This window comes from Carcharhinus amblyrhynchos, chromosome 2 (genome assembly GCF_965287045.1).
Source record: "Carcharhinus amblyrhynchos chromosome 2, sCarAmb.v2.hapA, whole genome shotgun sequence".
NCBI classification, from domain to species: Eukaryota; Metazoa; Chordata; class Chondrichthyes; order Carcharhiniformes; family Carcharhinidae; genus Carcharhinus; species Carcharhinus amblyrhynchos.
Genome location: NC_137325.1, coordinates 49,040,914 through 49,055,528, shown reverse-complemented (window position 1 = coordinate 49,055,528; position 14,615 = coordinate 49,040,914). Strand labels below are relative to the sequence as shown.

Here is a 14,615-nt window from a genome sequence, read left to right as displayed (position 1 = left end):
TTTTGGTTACAGTTTCAAATAAAAATCAGTAGGATTTGATTCTTTAGGCTCACACAGCACCAATCTGAAACTTTCCAAAGTTTTTTGCATTTCTGATAGGATTCTCAATGTTTGAGCAGCGCCAAATAAGATCCTGAGTAGGCTCAGTATGAGAACACAGAAACAGGAGGAGCCTATTTAACCCCTTAAATCTATTCTGTCATTCAAAGAGATTATGGCTTATGTGACCTTCCTCCATATGCCTTTGTTCCCATATCCCTTAATATTTTTGGTTAACAAAAATCTCAGTTTGAAAATTGCTGTTTGTGGAAGAGAATTCCAAATTTCTACCACCTTATTTATATAAAAGTGTTTTCTAATTCCACTCCTAAAAGACTGGGTCTAATGTTTAAACTACGCTCCTCAGTCCCAGACTGAAGTAATAGTTTCTCCCAATATACCTTATTTTCCCACCGTCCCTGCCCCCCAAAAAATTATCAAATCACCTCTGAACCATCTAAATTTCAGAGAATACAAAGTTAAAGTTTATTTATTAGTCGCAAGAAGGCTTACATTAACACTGTAATGAAGTTACTATGAAAATCCCCTCGTCACCACACACCAGTGCTTGTTTGGGTACACTGAGGGAGAATTTAGCGTGGCCAACCCATCTAACGTGCACATCTTTGGACTGTGGGAGGAAACCGGAGCACCCAGAGGAAACCCATGCAGACACAGAGAGACTGTGCAAACTTCACACAGACAATGACTCAAGCTGGGAATCGAACTCGGGTCCCTGATGCTGTGAAGCAGCAGTGAGGCAGCAGTGCTAATCACTTTGCCACCATGCCGCCTACAGTACAACACAATTCTATTTTGTGCAATTTCTCCATTTAATTTTAACCCTGGGAGCCCAGGTAACATTCTCGTAAATCTACACTGTACTTCCTCTAAGGCCAATATTCCTTCCTGAGGTGCATTGCCCAGATGTTCTTACAGTACTCCAAATGTGGGCTGATAGAGCTTTGTATACCTGAAGCATGACTTTTATCCTTTAGTATTCTACTCCTCTAGGTCTATAGGTCAGCATTCCTTTAGCCTTTTTGATTATTCCTTGTATCTATTCATGTCATTTTAATGCTGTGTTCCTGAACTTCTAAATCTCTTTAAAACTCCACTGGTTCTAGATTTTCATCAGTTTAAACTATTTAGGTCCAAAGTGAATGGCTCCATGTTTACCCACACTGATATCTATTTGGCACAATTTTGTCCATTCATTTAATCTATCAAAATTTCTCAGGGAGGAATTTTCTCGCCCTGTAGTGATGGGGCAGGGCTGGAAAATGTGGCAAGCCATTCAAAAGTCCACTGACCTTGGCAGGCTGGAAAATATTGCTGGTGGGAGGGGTTGGAAAATTCTGCCCTTGGTAAGCTTATGCTTCCATCAACACTGCTTACAATGTTATCTATCTCTGTGTAATCAGCCAATTTAAATATGGAGCTGCCTATCCTTTCATCTGAGTCATTAATAAATCCAGTAAATAGTTGAGGCTCCAATACAGATCCTTGTGTGACAGAAAGTAGTTACATCCTGCAAATTAGTGTACCTTTTCATTATCCCTACTCACTTTCTCTTGCTGCTCAGCTAACTTCCTGAACAGGTCAATACAATAACTATAATTCTATGAACTTCAACTTTAGTTAACAGTCACCAATGTGAGACTTCATCAAATATCTTCTGGAAAACCATATTCATAACATTCTTGGTCTGCTACTTTGGTGACCTCAAAAAATTCGATCAAATTTGTCAGGCATGAGCTATCCTTCACAATTCTTGCTGACTCTCTCACTTTTCAGTGCCGAGTCACCCTGTATCTAATTATAGATTCCAGCAACTTCCCTACAACATAGGATAACTTCAGTCATCTTAAATAATGGATGATATGTGCAGTTTTCCAATGTAAAGGAATGGTATGTTTGGAGAGAACTTTATAAGATTATAGTTAGAGCCTCTGCACCATTTGCATCTATAATATTCAATACCCTGGAATGGAAACCATCTAGCCCTGGGGAACTGTCACTCCATTATTTTTCTCAGTACTGTTATTTTACTCACACTAACTCTGGAATGTCCCTAACCCCAATTTAATATTAGCTTCCTTGGGATGTCTGGCAGACTGACTTTTTCATTGGGTGGCATGGTGGCACAGTGATTAGCACTGCTGCGTCACAGCACCAGTGACTCGATTCCCACCTTGGGTCACTGTCTGCGGAGTCTGCACAATGCAATCTGGGTGGAGGAATCCAATTGCAATTGGGGTGAGTTGTTATGGTGGCTTGGCAGGTCAGGTCCTGGTTGGTGCAGGATAGGGTGGTGGTCCAATGGCGGATAGGCAGATGGGTCGTGGGAGGACAGAGTTTGGTGAAGTGACTTTATGAAGTAGATTTTTGGGCCTGGCGAAAATACTCCTCTCTTTCTGGTCCACGAACATGTTGTAGAGGCAGTCAACTCATGGGTTCAACTGTTTTCACTTCTTTTTGCTTCTGGGTTTTCAAAGCCTGGAAATCCCAGCTGGTTATAGTGTCTATGTGGGTTTCCTTTGGGTACTCCAGTTTCCTCCCACAGTCTGAATGACATGCTGGTTAGGTGCATTGGCCATGCTAAATTCTTCCTTAGTGAACCCAAACAGGCGGCAAAGTGTGCAACTAGGGGATTTTCATAGTAACTTCATTGCAGTGTTAATGTAAGCCTACTTGAGAAATTAAAATATAAACTTTAACTTTGTCCACTGTAACTACTGATACAAAGTAATTATTCAGCACGCTCTCTACTTCCATATATTTTGTCCATTTTTTTTTCTGAATTCTTCTTCATGTAGACACACTTTTGGTCTGACATCTTGGCCTGGGGTTTAGTTGGGTGGTGAATCCTGTACAGGGAAAAGAGGAGCAGATAGTGCTGTTGTAAAGTTGTGAAACCCAGAATATGCTGTGGAATTTAATTGCAAAGTTCTTTTAAACGTTTTTCATCCATGGGTTCCCACTCATAGGCAACCTGTTTGATAAACCTTTAGGTGGAAATCTGCTTCCCAAGACCAAAGCTTACCAGAACAGGTAAGCGCATTGCACGAAGGGGAGAAATTTTGGTTGTGGTGGATTCCAATGTGAGATGGGAGGAGTCGATAGTGGTCTGAGAGATAGAAGTGATTGGATGGTGGTCTTGGGGGTATCCTGATTGTTAGGAGGTAGGCGATGAGGTAGATCCATTGGTAGAGGCTCAATTGTGAAACAGGGATTTTGGGGGAAATCAGAGAAATTTGACCTCAGGGTTGTGTAAGAGGAAGGTGGCTGGGGGCAGAGGAGAGAGAGCAGAGGATCAATGCAATCTGGGTGAAGGAATCCAATTGCAATTGGGGTGAATTGTTATGGTGGTTTGGCAGGTCAGGTCCTGGTTGGTGCAGGATGGGGTGGTAGTCCAATGGCAGATAGGCAGATGGGTCGTGGGAGGACAGAGTTTGGTGAAGTGACTTTATGAAGTAGATTTTTGGGCCTGGCGAAAATACTTCTCTCTTCCTGGTCCATAAACATGTTGTAGAGGCAGTCAACTCATGGGTTCAACCATTCTCACTTCTTTCTGCTGCTGGGTTTTCAAAGCCTGGAAATCCCAGCTGGTTATAGTTGCAAAATAGAGTAACCAGGTCCAGATTTTATGTTTCCTGGAGAGTCATATCAAGGAAGATGCGCTGGGGACCCCCTGGAAATTTTCACTTACAGTGGGCAATTTCCCAGCATCTAGAACTCTCTGAAACTTTGATTTAAACTTGAAGACATCGGGTGGCTCTGACTCTCAGCAGAATAGTTACCTAGGGAACGTTAAAAGAATAAAACCAGTTGTAACTCCTGGGTACCAAAACTACTGACTCCCTCAAACCACAAAAGAACCCCCCCCCCCCCCACAAACGACTGCCACCCCTGACTATACTGCTGGTAGCCCCAACCCTGATTACCTCCCCAGCCTCAAACCACCTTCAACACCACCATCAAAGTTCCCTTCCACCCACCCTGAGAACCAGACTACTCACTAACCCACCCTGACTACTCAATTAATACCATTTTCCCTGCCAACCATCCTTCCCCTTCATGCCATAAAGCTTGAAGAAGAGTTAATATTTGTATTAAGTCTGGAGAATCCCTTATATAATCTACCCAATTTCAGAACTTGTTATCTCCCACGCACACACAGCAAACAAGTTGACTCAGAAATTCAACCCTGTGAGATACAGGATGGAAAGGTTTCAACATAGCCTCATTTTTTGTGTGGTTTGGGTCCTCAATAAGTGTTTAAATGATGAAATTTGTGTGTATTTCAGTGTCTGTAGTGTAAGAATGGTTTATTACTTTGTAATTTTAATATAAGTTTATATCAATGTTATCCTTCTTTTAACATCCTGCTAAATTTGTCTATTTTTGTTGCTACATGATTAATAATATATTTGTATGTCTTAACCTAGTTAAAATCTATATATGAATTTTTCAATGTAAGCTACAAGGCAACGCAACCTGAGGGTTGCAAACATATTTCTTGAATAACATATTATTATTCTTATTATTATCAAAACTAGCAAACAGTTGAGAGGCTTTTTACTCTGGGTTGAAATTAAACTCAGCAATAAATTCTAGTCTTCCCTGTGGCTTTCACATCCCAAGACCAAAAAGAAAAAGATAAATGATGGTCGAACTCACTGCAGCATACAGTACCTGCACGTTTATAGTTGTTTATACACATTTGAACTTTGTCCTTTTGACTTAAGTGCAGCGTATACATAACGGGGGAGAGGCAAGATAAGTTATTTTGTTGTAACCCTGTACTTCAGTATTATAAAACTAGTCACGTTAGTTGTTTTTGTTCCTAACTAAAGTCACCCTAACTATTTCAAGGTATTTAGGAAAGACAAAAAAGAAAAGAAAGGAAGTGACAGTGTTGAATCAAGATGGCATTACAATGCTGGGATCTCTCTAGCCAGAGGTAAGGAATGAAAAAGATGAATAATTTGTTTGGTGTAGTATACATATCATCAACTGATGGAAGAAATATAGGGAAACAAATTTGCAAAGGAATTACAGACAGCTGCAAAATGAAATAGTAATTATAATATAATTATCCAAACAGAATGGGAAAGGAATAGTCCAAAGGGACAAAAAGGGCATGAGTTCCTGGATTGTGTCCAAGATAACTTGCTGCAGCGGTATGTTTCTGGTCCAGTGAGAGGGCAGGCATACTGTTCCGGAGAATGTGTTGGATCAAGTGGACCAATAATAGTGGGACAGCATTTAGCAGACAGCGACCACTGTATCATAAGGTTTAGGTTGGCCATGGAAAAAGACAAGGAACAATCCAGGGCAGGGATATTTAATTGGGGAAAGCCAACTTCAAAAGGATGAGAATGTATCTAAGTCAGGTGTGTTGGAAATATATGTTGGCAGAAAAAACGGCAGCTGAACAATGGGCCACCTTCAAAGAGATAGCATTGCAGGAAATTCAAGGTATATTCTCTTAAAGTGGAAAGGTAGGATAAATAAATCTAGAGCAGCATGGATAACGAGAAATAGAGCTGAAGATTACACATGAATGCAAGAGAAACAGTGAAAATATTAAAGCAGTATTTTGCACCTTTCTTTGCAAAGGAACAGGCTGCTATCCAGGTGAGGTGATTGGTACATACGAGGAAATAATAATTGAGGAGGAGGTGGTGTTAGAAAGGCTATTTTTACTTAAAATTGATAAGACAGCAGAATCAGGTGAGATAAATCCAAAGATATTGAGGGAGATGAGAGTGGAAATTGCAGAGGCACTAGTGATAATCGTCCAATCTACCATAGACACAATGATGGTGCCTGAGGACAGGAGAATTTGGATGTTACAGCATTAGTCAAAAAGGGGGTGCAAGAATAATGCTAACAACTATAAAGCTGTCTGTTTGACCTCAGTGGTACGGAAACTTCTGGAACGCGTAGTTCAGGAAAAAAAGTCAATAGTCACTTAGACAAGCGCCGGATAACTAAGGGAAAGCCAGCAAGATTAATTAACAGAAAATCATGTTTGACTAACTTGCTGGAGTTTTTTGAGGAGGTAGCAGAGAAGTTTGATAAGGACAATGCTCTTAATGTGGTGTATACAGATTTTCAAAAGGCATTTAATACAATGCCACACATTTTGTAAGCAAAATTCCAGATCATGGAATAAAAAGGAAAGTAGGCATTTGGATCAGAAATTGGATGAATGACAACAAACACGCAGTAGTGATAAATAGTTGCTTTTCAGATTGGAGGAAGGTTTGGAGAAGAGTTTCTCAGGTGTCAGTGTTGGGTCCCTTGCTCTTCCTGAGATACATTAGTGACCTAGGCTGTGGTGTGCAGGACATGATTTCAAGATGTTACAAAGATTGGAAACGTTATTAACTGTGATGAGTATAGTCTTGAACTTCATAATGACATAGATATGTTGGTACATTGGCCAGACTAATGGCAGACTAAGTTCTGTGCAGAGGAGTGTCATTTTGGCAGGAAGAGCATGGAGACATTATCAAATAAAGAGAGAAACTGGACAGGTGGTGCAGGAACAAGGGATCTCAGTGTTAATGTATACATGGTATTGAAGGTGCCAGGGCATATTGAGTGAAAAGTTAACAAAACAAAATATTTCCGGTTTTATTAATAGGGACATTGAATACAACAGTAAGGAGGCTTTGTTGAACTTGTATAAGACATTAATTAGGCCTCATCTGGAGTACTGCATCCATTTCTGGGTGCCATACTTGAGGAAGGATGTGATGACATTGGAGAGAGTACAAAGGAGATTCACAAGAATGACTCCAAGCATATAACAAGTATGAGAATAGACTAGAGAGGTTGGGTTTGATTTGCGTGAAGAACGCTGAGAGGAGACTTGATAGAGGTATTCAAGTCCCTGAGGTGTATGGACAGGATAAATAAATCATGAGAAACTCTTCCCTTTTAAGACTACATCAAAAACTAGAGGGAATAGATTTAAAATAATGGGAAAAAGGAGTAAATGCGATGTGAGGAAAATATTTTCACACAGAGGGTGGTTGGAGTCTGGAACACACTTCATGAGGGGGTGGTGGAAGCAGGTTTGATCCAAATATTCAATAACAAATTGGATTGCTACCTGAAAATAAAGAATATTATGGGGATAAGGCAGGGGTATGGGGCTGGGTAGAATGCTCTTCCAGAACACTAGTGCAGACTCAATGGGCCAAATGGCCTGATTCAGCACTGTAAAGATTCTGTTCCATGCAAGTCAAATATGTTTTGCATGAGGAGATTGAATGGACTTTGTAAAAACAAGTTGCTCCTATGTTACAAATATTTAATATCTGGTATGCTTACCACATAAAGACTATTACTGCCTTCTGAAAGGAAGCAGGCACCACAGAAGGGCAAAGGAAATGAATATGCTTTATCATTGTCATGTGACTTGACCAAACATTTCAGTGTGCTGTTAATTTTCATCAGTAGGAAGCCTAGCTCATTACTGACAACACTAACTATTACGCCACTATTTTAAATAGATGACGCTACGTAGTATCTGTTCCACTCCTCTCCTGCGAATAGAAGAAAATGACAGTCCACATTGTCCTTGCTCTGTCCTTGTGGAGGAGGTGGAAAAGTGAATCATTACAAAAGCAGTGCAGTCAAGAATCAACAATAGTAATTTTAAATTGCCAGAGCTCAGACCTCAGTTCAGCGATGGAGGTAATATTACTTTGAGATCCAGATTAGTGGTATACATTACACTTATGTGTGAATTGTGTGCCTTGATGAGTTCCAAACTAATTTGATAATGGTGTTAGGAAGTGAAAAGGACTTAAAGATAACTTACAAACAAACACAATCTCATGATAATGTCGAGTGAAATTTAAATATTCAAATGCTAATTCCAATTATTATTTTGTTGAAACTGAATAAACAAGCTTTTAGCACTAAGATAGCATTCCTGTTAATGGTGGAACTGAAAATAATGATAATAATTAACCTAAAATCTAACCTTGTATGTAATATTTCCTAATTTGATATATTTTATTGTTAATCCATTTTGAGTAATAGTCTAAATTATTTCATGGTTGAGATGCCAAAATGTTCTCTCTGCTTCAATGCAAAACAGAGACGCATCAGAGCAAATTATTTCTTTCAGTTAAACAGCAATCAGAAGCAGTGAGACTTTCTCTCAATCAGATGCAGGCAAACTTGAGCGATAGATGAATAATTGTTTGGACAGAAAGCAGATCTGCTATTCCTGTAACTTTGATTCAGTACTCTGGTTGTGAGCTAGGTGCTGCACTACCTGTGCCACAGATTGCCCAGACATTTTACTGTTTTTATTTAATTAACTACAATTTTATTAATCATTCTCTCAATTAATTTCTTCCAAGTTTAATCAATTTAACATGATAGATTTTAAGTGTCCTATTCTAAACTTCTCTGTTAGAAATTGGTGTACATTAGATATTGCATTTTATTCTACCTTTGGTAATAGGTTCTTTCATCAAAGTACCATATTTAGTCTTATTGGTATTTAAATGAGTAATTTCATCATTAGCAGCATTTTTATAAACAGTCCCAAAACATCATAAAATTTAATATTTTTCTATTGTCTAATTAGTGTCTTGATTTGAAAATGTTCCTATTAAACGGGGAAAGTTGAGATATTTACAAGAACTGATGAGGAGGCGTTTCTGATCCTGACAATATAAGAGAGTCACATTAACACTGGTTGGAACACCCAAACCAGATGTGCTTCAGTGTTTTTTATATTTCAGCTGTGTTAACTCAGCTCCTCACAATTAGGCCAAAGCTAACTCCCTTGATATATTAGTACTTACTGGGTCAGCATTAAATTCCAAAAATATTTCCCATCCATGAAAGAAAGGAAGGTTGTTAAACTTTGTTGTGATTTATGAAAAGAATTGATGGAAAGACCTCCAAGGATCTCTAAGAACAAATGAAACATAGTTGTTTTATCTTGTATTTTTATTTCAGATAAGTTAGGCATCTGTTTTGCACATTGCACAATAGCCACTTGAATAGCAAATCATACTACTTTTAGTAGTTATGGGTGAAGTTAGAATGCTGAGAAGAATACTGGGAAAACTTTCTGCTCTTCTTCAAATAGTACGACCAAAAAGGGAGATGGAACCTCAGCTCAACATTTCAACTGATGGGCATCAGAGTAACAATGCAGCAGTCCCATGTGGGATAGGTATCAGGAGTATCAACTCCTGCTGGTTTACCTATTGGACCTTGTACCAAAAGGAAAGTAAAACAATGGACTGAATTCAATAGAGGAAGCAATAACTGATAGAAAGCCGGGCAACTCTGTCATGACCATTTCCAGAAAGCGTGACATTATTAATTGCTGGCATCTGGGCTTGATCCCTTTTAAGTTTGAAGATCCCAGTTCCAACAGCTGAGGGCTTGCAGCCCTTCAGTCCCAACAGCACCACCAAGAGTGGTGGACACTACTGGGATTGCAACTGGCCAAGAACAGCAAACCAGCATCCAAGTAAGTGGTCATCACTCAGAAGGCCTGAAAAGCAAACATGACACGGGCTCCTCTGGAGCTCTTCATTCAAAGACCTGATTTGGAGATCCAGCATCGGGTGGGAGAGGAGGGAGTAAGGGGGATCACCTCCTGCCCTTGCTGCCAATTCACATCCCTGCAAACCCCTCCCCGTTGACCCCATCCCATCCTCACTCACCTGTGGCCTCGGGTATGTCGTTGATCTGTGGCCTCTGTTGGGTTTATTGCCCAGTAAGAAGTCTCATGTTACCAGGTTAAAGTCCAACAGGTTTATTTGATGACATTTGGTTTACTGCCAGCAACTATAACTGCTTTCCGCTGGCACTGTTTGCAATGGACAGCTGCTGGCTTCTGGTTAGCCTTCAGCTCTTGGGAGGTGGGATTTTCTTGATCCTGGGGAAGGCCAGCCATTGGCCACAAGTGCCTGATTGGCATTTAATACATAGGGCCTTTCCGAAAGGAGGCAACAAGGGCTGTTGTCGGCTCTCCAGCTGGCAAGTGGGACCTCCATTGTTTGAATTATGGACTGCCTGAAGTCTGATGTAATGGAACAGATATCTGAAGTAAATATTCATGTTAATGAAGCCATAAAAAGGAAAATAAAGGTTTATTTCCAGATGGGTAGAACTGAAAAGCACTGAGGTTACATTAAACTTGTATGGAACCTTGGGTGGACTACATTTAAGAGTGTTAATAACTGTTGTCTAAAAAAATGAGACTGGTTGCTAGCAATCATTCTGCTATCAACAGTTACATCTTTGCTACAGGCATCTTTTATTTCCTTACCTATTCCATTACCACTCCACACTTTTGCCATACACCATCATCCTTTTTATTATTTAATCTCAACTGCCTTCCATTCTGTCAGAGATCTCCTGTGTTGCTTTATTTCTGCCCTGCACTTGCTTAAAAATCTGCTATATATATATATACACACACACATACATATATATATATATATACCTGACCTTTCCTAGTTTGGATGAAAGGTTCTTGATCTGAAATGTTAATTTTGTTTCTTCCTCCACATACGCTGTTTGGCCCGCTGAATACTTCCAGCACTTTGTTTTTATTTTGGATGTCCAACATCCACAGTATTTTGCCTTAGTGCCGATAAATAGAGGGAAATTGGACCAGGCTGCAGCTGGATAAATCCCACCATTTCTCCCTCTGATACTCAACCATTAACTGAGGATACCTAGTACAATACCAACAGAAGAACATGACAATTCCCAGCTCATTTGGGGGAAAATATTAAATAATTCAAGACAGTACTGCCCCTTCTTTTTGAAAAACTAAATAAATGGGAACAGAAATACCCTATTCAAATAATTTATTCCTTTAGTGGTTGTTATCAGTGGTTATGCAGCAAAACAATTTCATTTCACAGTCTCTGCCACAATCCAATAAAAATCTAAAGTTTTGCAATATGTAGAGAATCAAACATGACAGGAGCATCTAACTGACAATTTCTCCATGCTCTGTGAACCTGCAGAAAAAAAATCATACTAATTGCTTCCACCCCCATGCACATTAGCTGTGGTACAGATGAAGCAGAGTGCAGTTTATCATCCTCGCTGTTTTGGGTAAAGCTGAAATGAGGCCAAAATTTGCAAAACAAGCATCTCACTGCTGTACTGAAAGAGATCCTTGCTTTTCTAGTCAAACAGCAGCTAATGAGTTTTCTAAAATTGCATCTGTACATCAAAAGTGCCGGTAACTTGACTTGCTATTGCATCCATTTGTACAGCCAATAACTGAGGGAGGAAGCTACTGTCTCAAATCCTTTGATGTAATGTAAAAACTTACATTAATACAAGTTTAGCTTGGTAAATTCTGGCAACAATGTATTTTGCTAATTTGATGAGGTTGAATAATTGGCATCAATCGTTCACATCAAATTCTAATAAAAATTGGCATTTACTGTGTTCCATTAGGCTAATAAAATTGTATTCTATCTGATTAATTTGTACCTATTGACAGAAACAAGTGATATTTCACACCTGAGTCTTCATTTGAGTCTTCTACAACATTTGCAGTTCCAAATATCCCAGAGCCAAACTGCATAATATTGCTGACTTTGGTATGTAAAACAAAATGTCACTGGCTAAAATCTACTGGTTCCATTTTGAGTCACTAGTAATAGTTAATATTCCTACTTTTGCTTCATTTTGAACAAGTGTGTTGTTCTATGCTATATATGAATTAAGTCAATTTAAATAAATATATTTAAATAATCATGAAATCACAAAGGAATAGGATATGAAATATTTCTCACATAAAATTCCAATCATACATATGAAATATATTTATGCTGTTTGGGTTAATAATATAAAAGTACATTATATGTTATTCCATTGCAACACAGGTGTTATTTAATTATTGAGTTAGCTGAAATTTGTTAGCTGAAATTCACTGATACTACAAGAGCACCTTTGCAGCCTGAACATAAAAAAAAACACAAGTTAGTTCACCAATAGGTGAATGCCGAGCCCCTGGAGAAGAAATTGTTACAAGTGATAAACAAAACCTTGGCTGAAGAAGGGTTTTGAGGTTTATTTTAAGAAGGAGCAGACAAACAGTGGAATTTAGGGAGGAGGATCCAATAAGGAGTACTGAATTGCGCAACTATCAAATTGTAATGGATTCAGCCTTTTATTAATAGTGCAAAAACAAAAGTAGCTCATAACAGCTAAGATTAAGTTAATCATTTAGGTAACTACATTTATAATTGTTGGCCTATTTGTATATATCAAAGCATTCATCTGCATTTAATTCTCAATCATAGTTCAAGTATGAAATGACTTTTTTTTTAACTGAGTAGGCCATGCTTTGTGCCATAGCATATTTTGATTATGACAAAATTAGAAGATAATAAAATTCAGTCAAAGCATAGGCATCATGAAGCAATACTTGGTTGTCTACTACAAAAATAATCAATACTGATCGAATAAAATTGGGTGTGCGGGTATCTGGCAGAATCGTAGCTGGCATGAGATCAATATTGATGTCTGGACGTTGATGAACAGCAGGACACTGAGTATTTATAAATAATTTTTAATAGTGAAATACATTTGGGTCATCATGGGGCAAAATGGAAGTTTGGAAGATGGTGAGTTTTAGTTTTAATGTGTATATATATTATGAATGATTACTGGCGGGGGGGGGGGGAGACAGATGTTGGCATTATGTCAGGCCTTACCTGTCCTTTGACCAGACTGGCTGCGAACTGCCTCATGACTGCCTCCACAGTGTAGGCGCTGGACCAACCCCGCGGGGTCAGCAGCTCCATGCAGATCGCTCCTCCATCCAGCACGTAGCCGTTCTCCAGCCGGGGGCTCAGCACCCTCATGAAGGGCGGCGAGAAGGGGAAGTTATCCGGGAAGTTGAGGTTGAGCAGGATGCACTCGGTGCTCGTCTCCTTCATGTCCTGCCACAGCGCCGAGTCCTTGTCCACCTGCAGCAGCTTGACATTCCACTCGAAGAGGTTGTCCTCCACCAGCTCCACGCTGATGAAGTGGTCGGTCAGTTTGCGGATATCCTGCAGCTCCTTCATGAGCCTGCGGCTGCGGACCTGGGCGCAGTGCTGCTTGTTGGGGGGCTGCCCAGGGATGGAGCTGCTGCTGCCGCCGCCGCTGCTGCTGCCGCTGGCCGGGGGCACCTTGCTTCCAGCCTGCTGCTTGTCCTTGTTGCTGTCCTTGGTGGAGGGGGGTTGCTCAGACCTCTTGTGGTTGTGTTGCTGCTGGTGGTTGCTGTGGTAGTGGTGATGGTGATCAGACTGGAGCAGGATGCTCTCGTTACTCGAGGAGTTGCACTGCTTGTTGGCGTTTTTCTGGCTGCCGCTTTTGGTCGCCTTGCGGGAGCCTTGGTGTTTTGCACCATCGGTGTCTCGATCGTGGAGACGAATTAGACCAATCTTCCGGAGCAGGGTGGCCATCTCTTGGCAAATCGACAAGTTTTTTTTTCTCTTTCCACCCTCCAAAAATATTAAAAATCCTTAAGAGTAATGTTGGAGGAAAGTGGTCGAGGCGCGAAGAGAAAAAAATGCAGTTTGGCACAACTCATTAGAACAAAATCATGTCTTTTTCTTTAAAAAAGAAATCCCATTAATAGAATAAGCGACCGACGGGAAAATCTCTCAGCCCGTGTAATTAAAATAAAGTATTAATTCGCAGTCAGCAAACTGAGCGCTCCTTTATAAGAATGCACGATGGCAAAAAAAGTCCTTTCTGTTTGTGGCTCTGCCGGGTGTTCTAAAATCTTGCGAAGGAGGTAAAAAAAAACAAATAAACACTCTCCAAGAATGAAATACGAATAAAATAGATCAACCTGTGAAGCTCCGGCCCAGCGCGGTGTCTCCTGACTGTAGCAGAGCTGGACGAGATGTGCTTGGGTGCGGATCAGTTCTGGGGTGGGCTCTGAGCGCTTGTCATTGCTGTGCTCTCTCTGGCTGCCCCGGTTCAGCAATGGGAAAGCTGCCTGTGCACTGGCGCTCCGGACCTGACGTCCAGAGCGAAGCTTTAATAAATTAAACACCGACTTGCACGTCAGTCTCCCTGCTGCCTGCGACGCCAACCCCCGCACTGAGATATATCACCAGTGCGAATCACAAAAGGAAAACAGCCTCCCCTCCCTCCCTCTCCAACCCTGCTTAAATTAAAATTCAAAGAGCATCTGACTCCTCGGCTCGATTTTCCATGCACCGGTTTAAAGGGTCTCTAATCCCTGCCCCCTTTTGTGCCTTGGCTGGCAATTTGCATTATTTTCAAATCACTAGTAACACAAAGGAAATACAGGACTCGGGGCTGGAGGGGGATCAATTAGGACACATTCAGTAAAGTCACCCTGTACACCAGTTTCTGAACAGGAGATGCTACGGTTCAAACGGTGCATTCGTACTTTTAAAGGTGCACCCGCCTTCCATTTTAATTTTTCCAAGAAGAAATGTTTGGCAAATCTTGCCTTCATTTGTTTACAGGTGCACAATACGGTGTAAATACTGGCAATGTTCATGGCAGCATTGTGAATTATGTTA

General features: G+C 40.4%; 1 protein-coding gene across 1 annotated transcript in view; it reads right to left on the bottom strand.

Moving 5' to 3' along the window:
* Positions 1-14,150, bottom strand: part of ube2ql1 (ubiquitin conjugating enzyme E2 QL1) — a 47,303-nt gene extending 33,153 nt beyond the window's left edge. The window contains exon 1 of the mRNA XM_080205240.1: positions 12,783-14,150. Within this exon, the coding sequence (XP_080061366.1) occupies positions 12,783-13,517 (735 nt within the window). The 5' untranslated portion in view covers positions 13,518-14,150. The remainder of the gene's footprint in view (positions 1-12,782) is intronic.
* Positions 14,151-14,615: the final 465 nt, after the last annotated feature.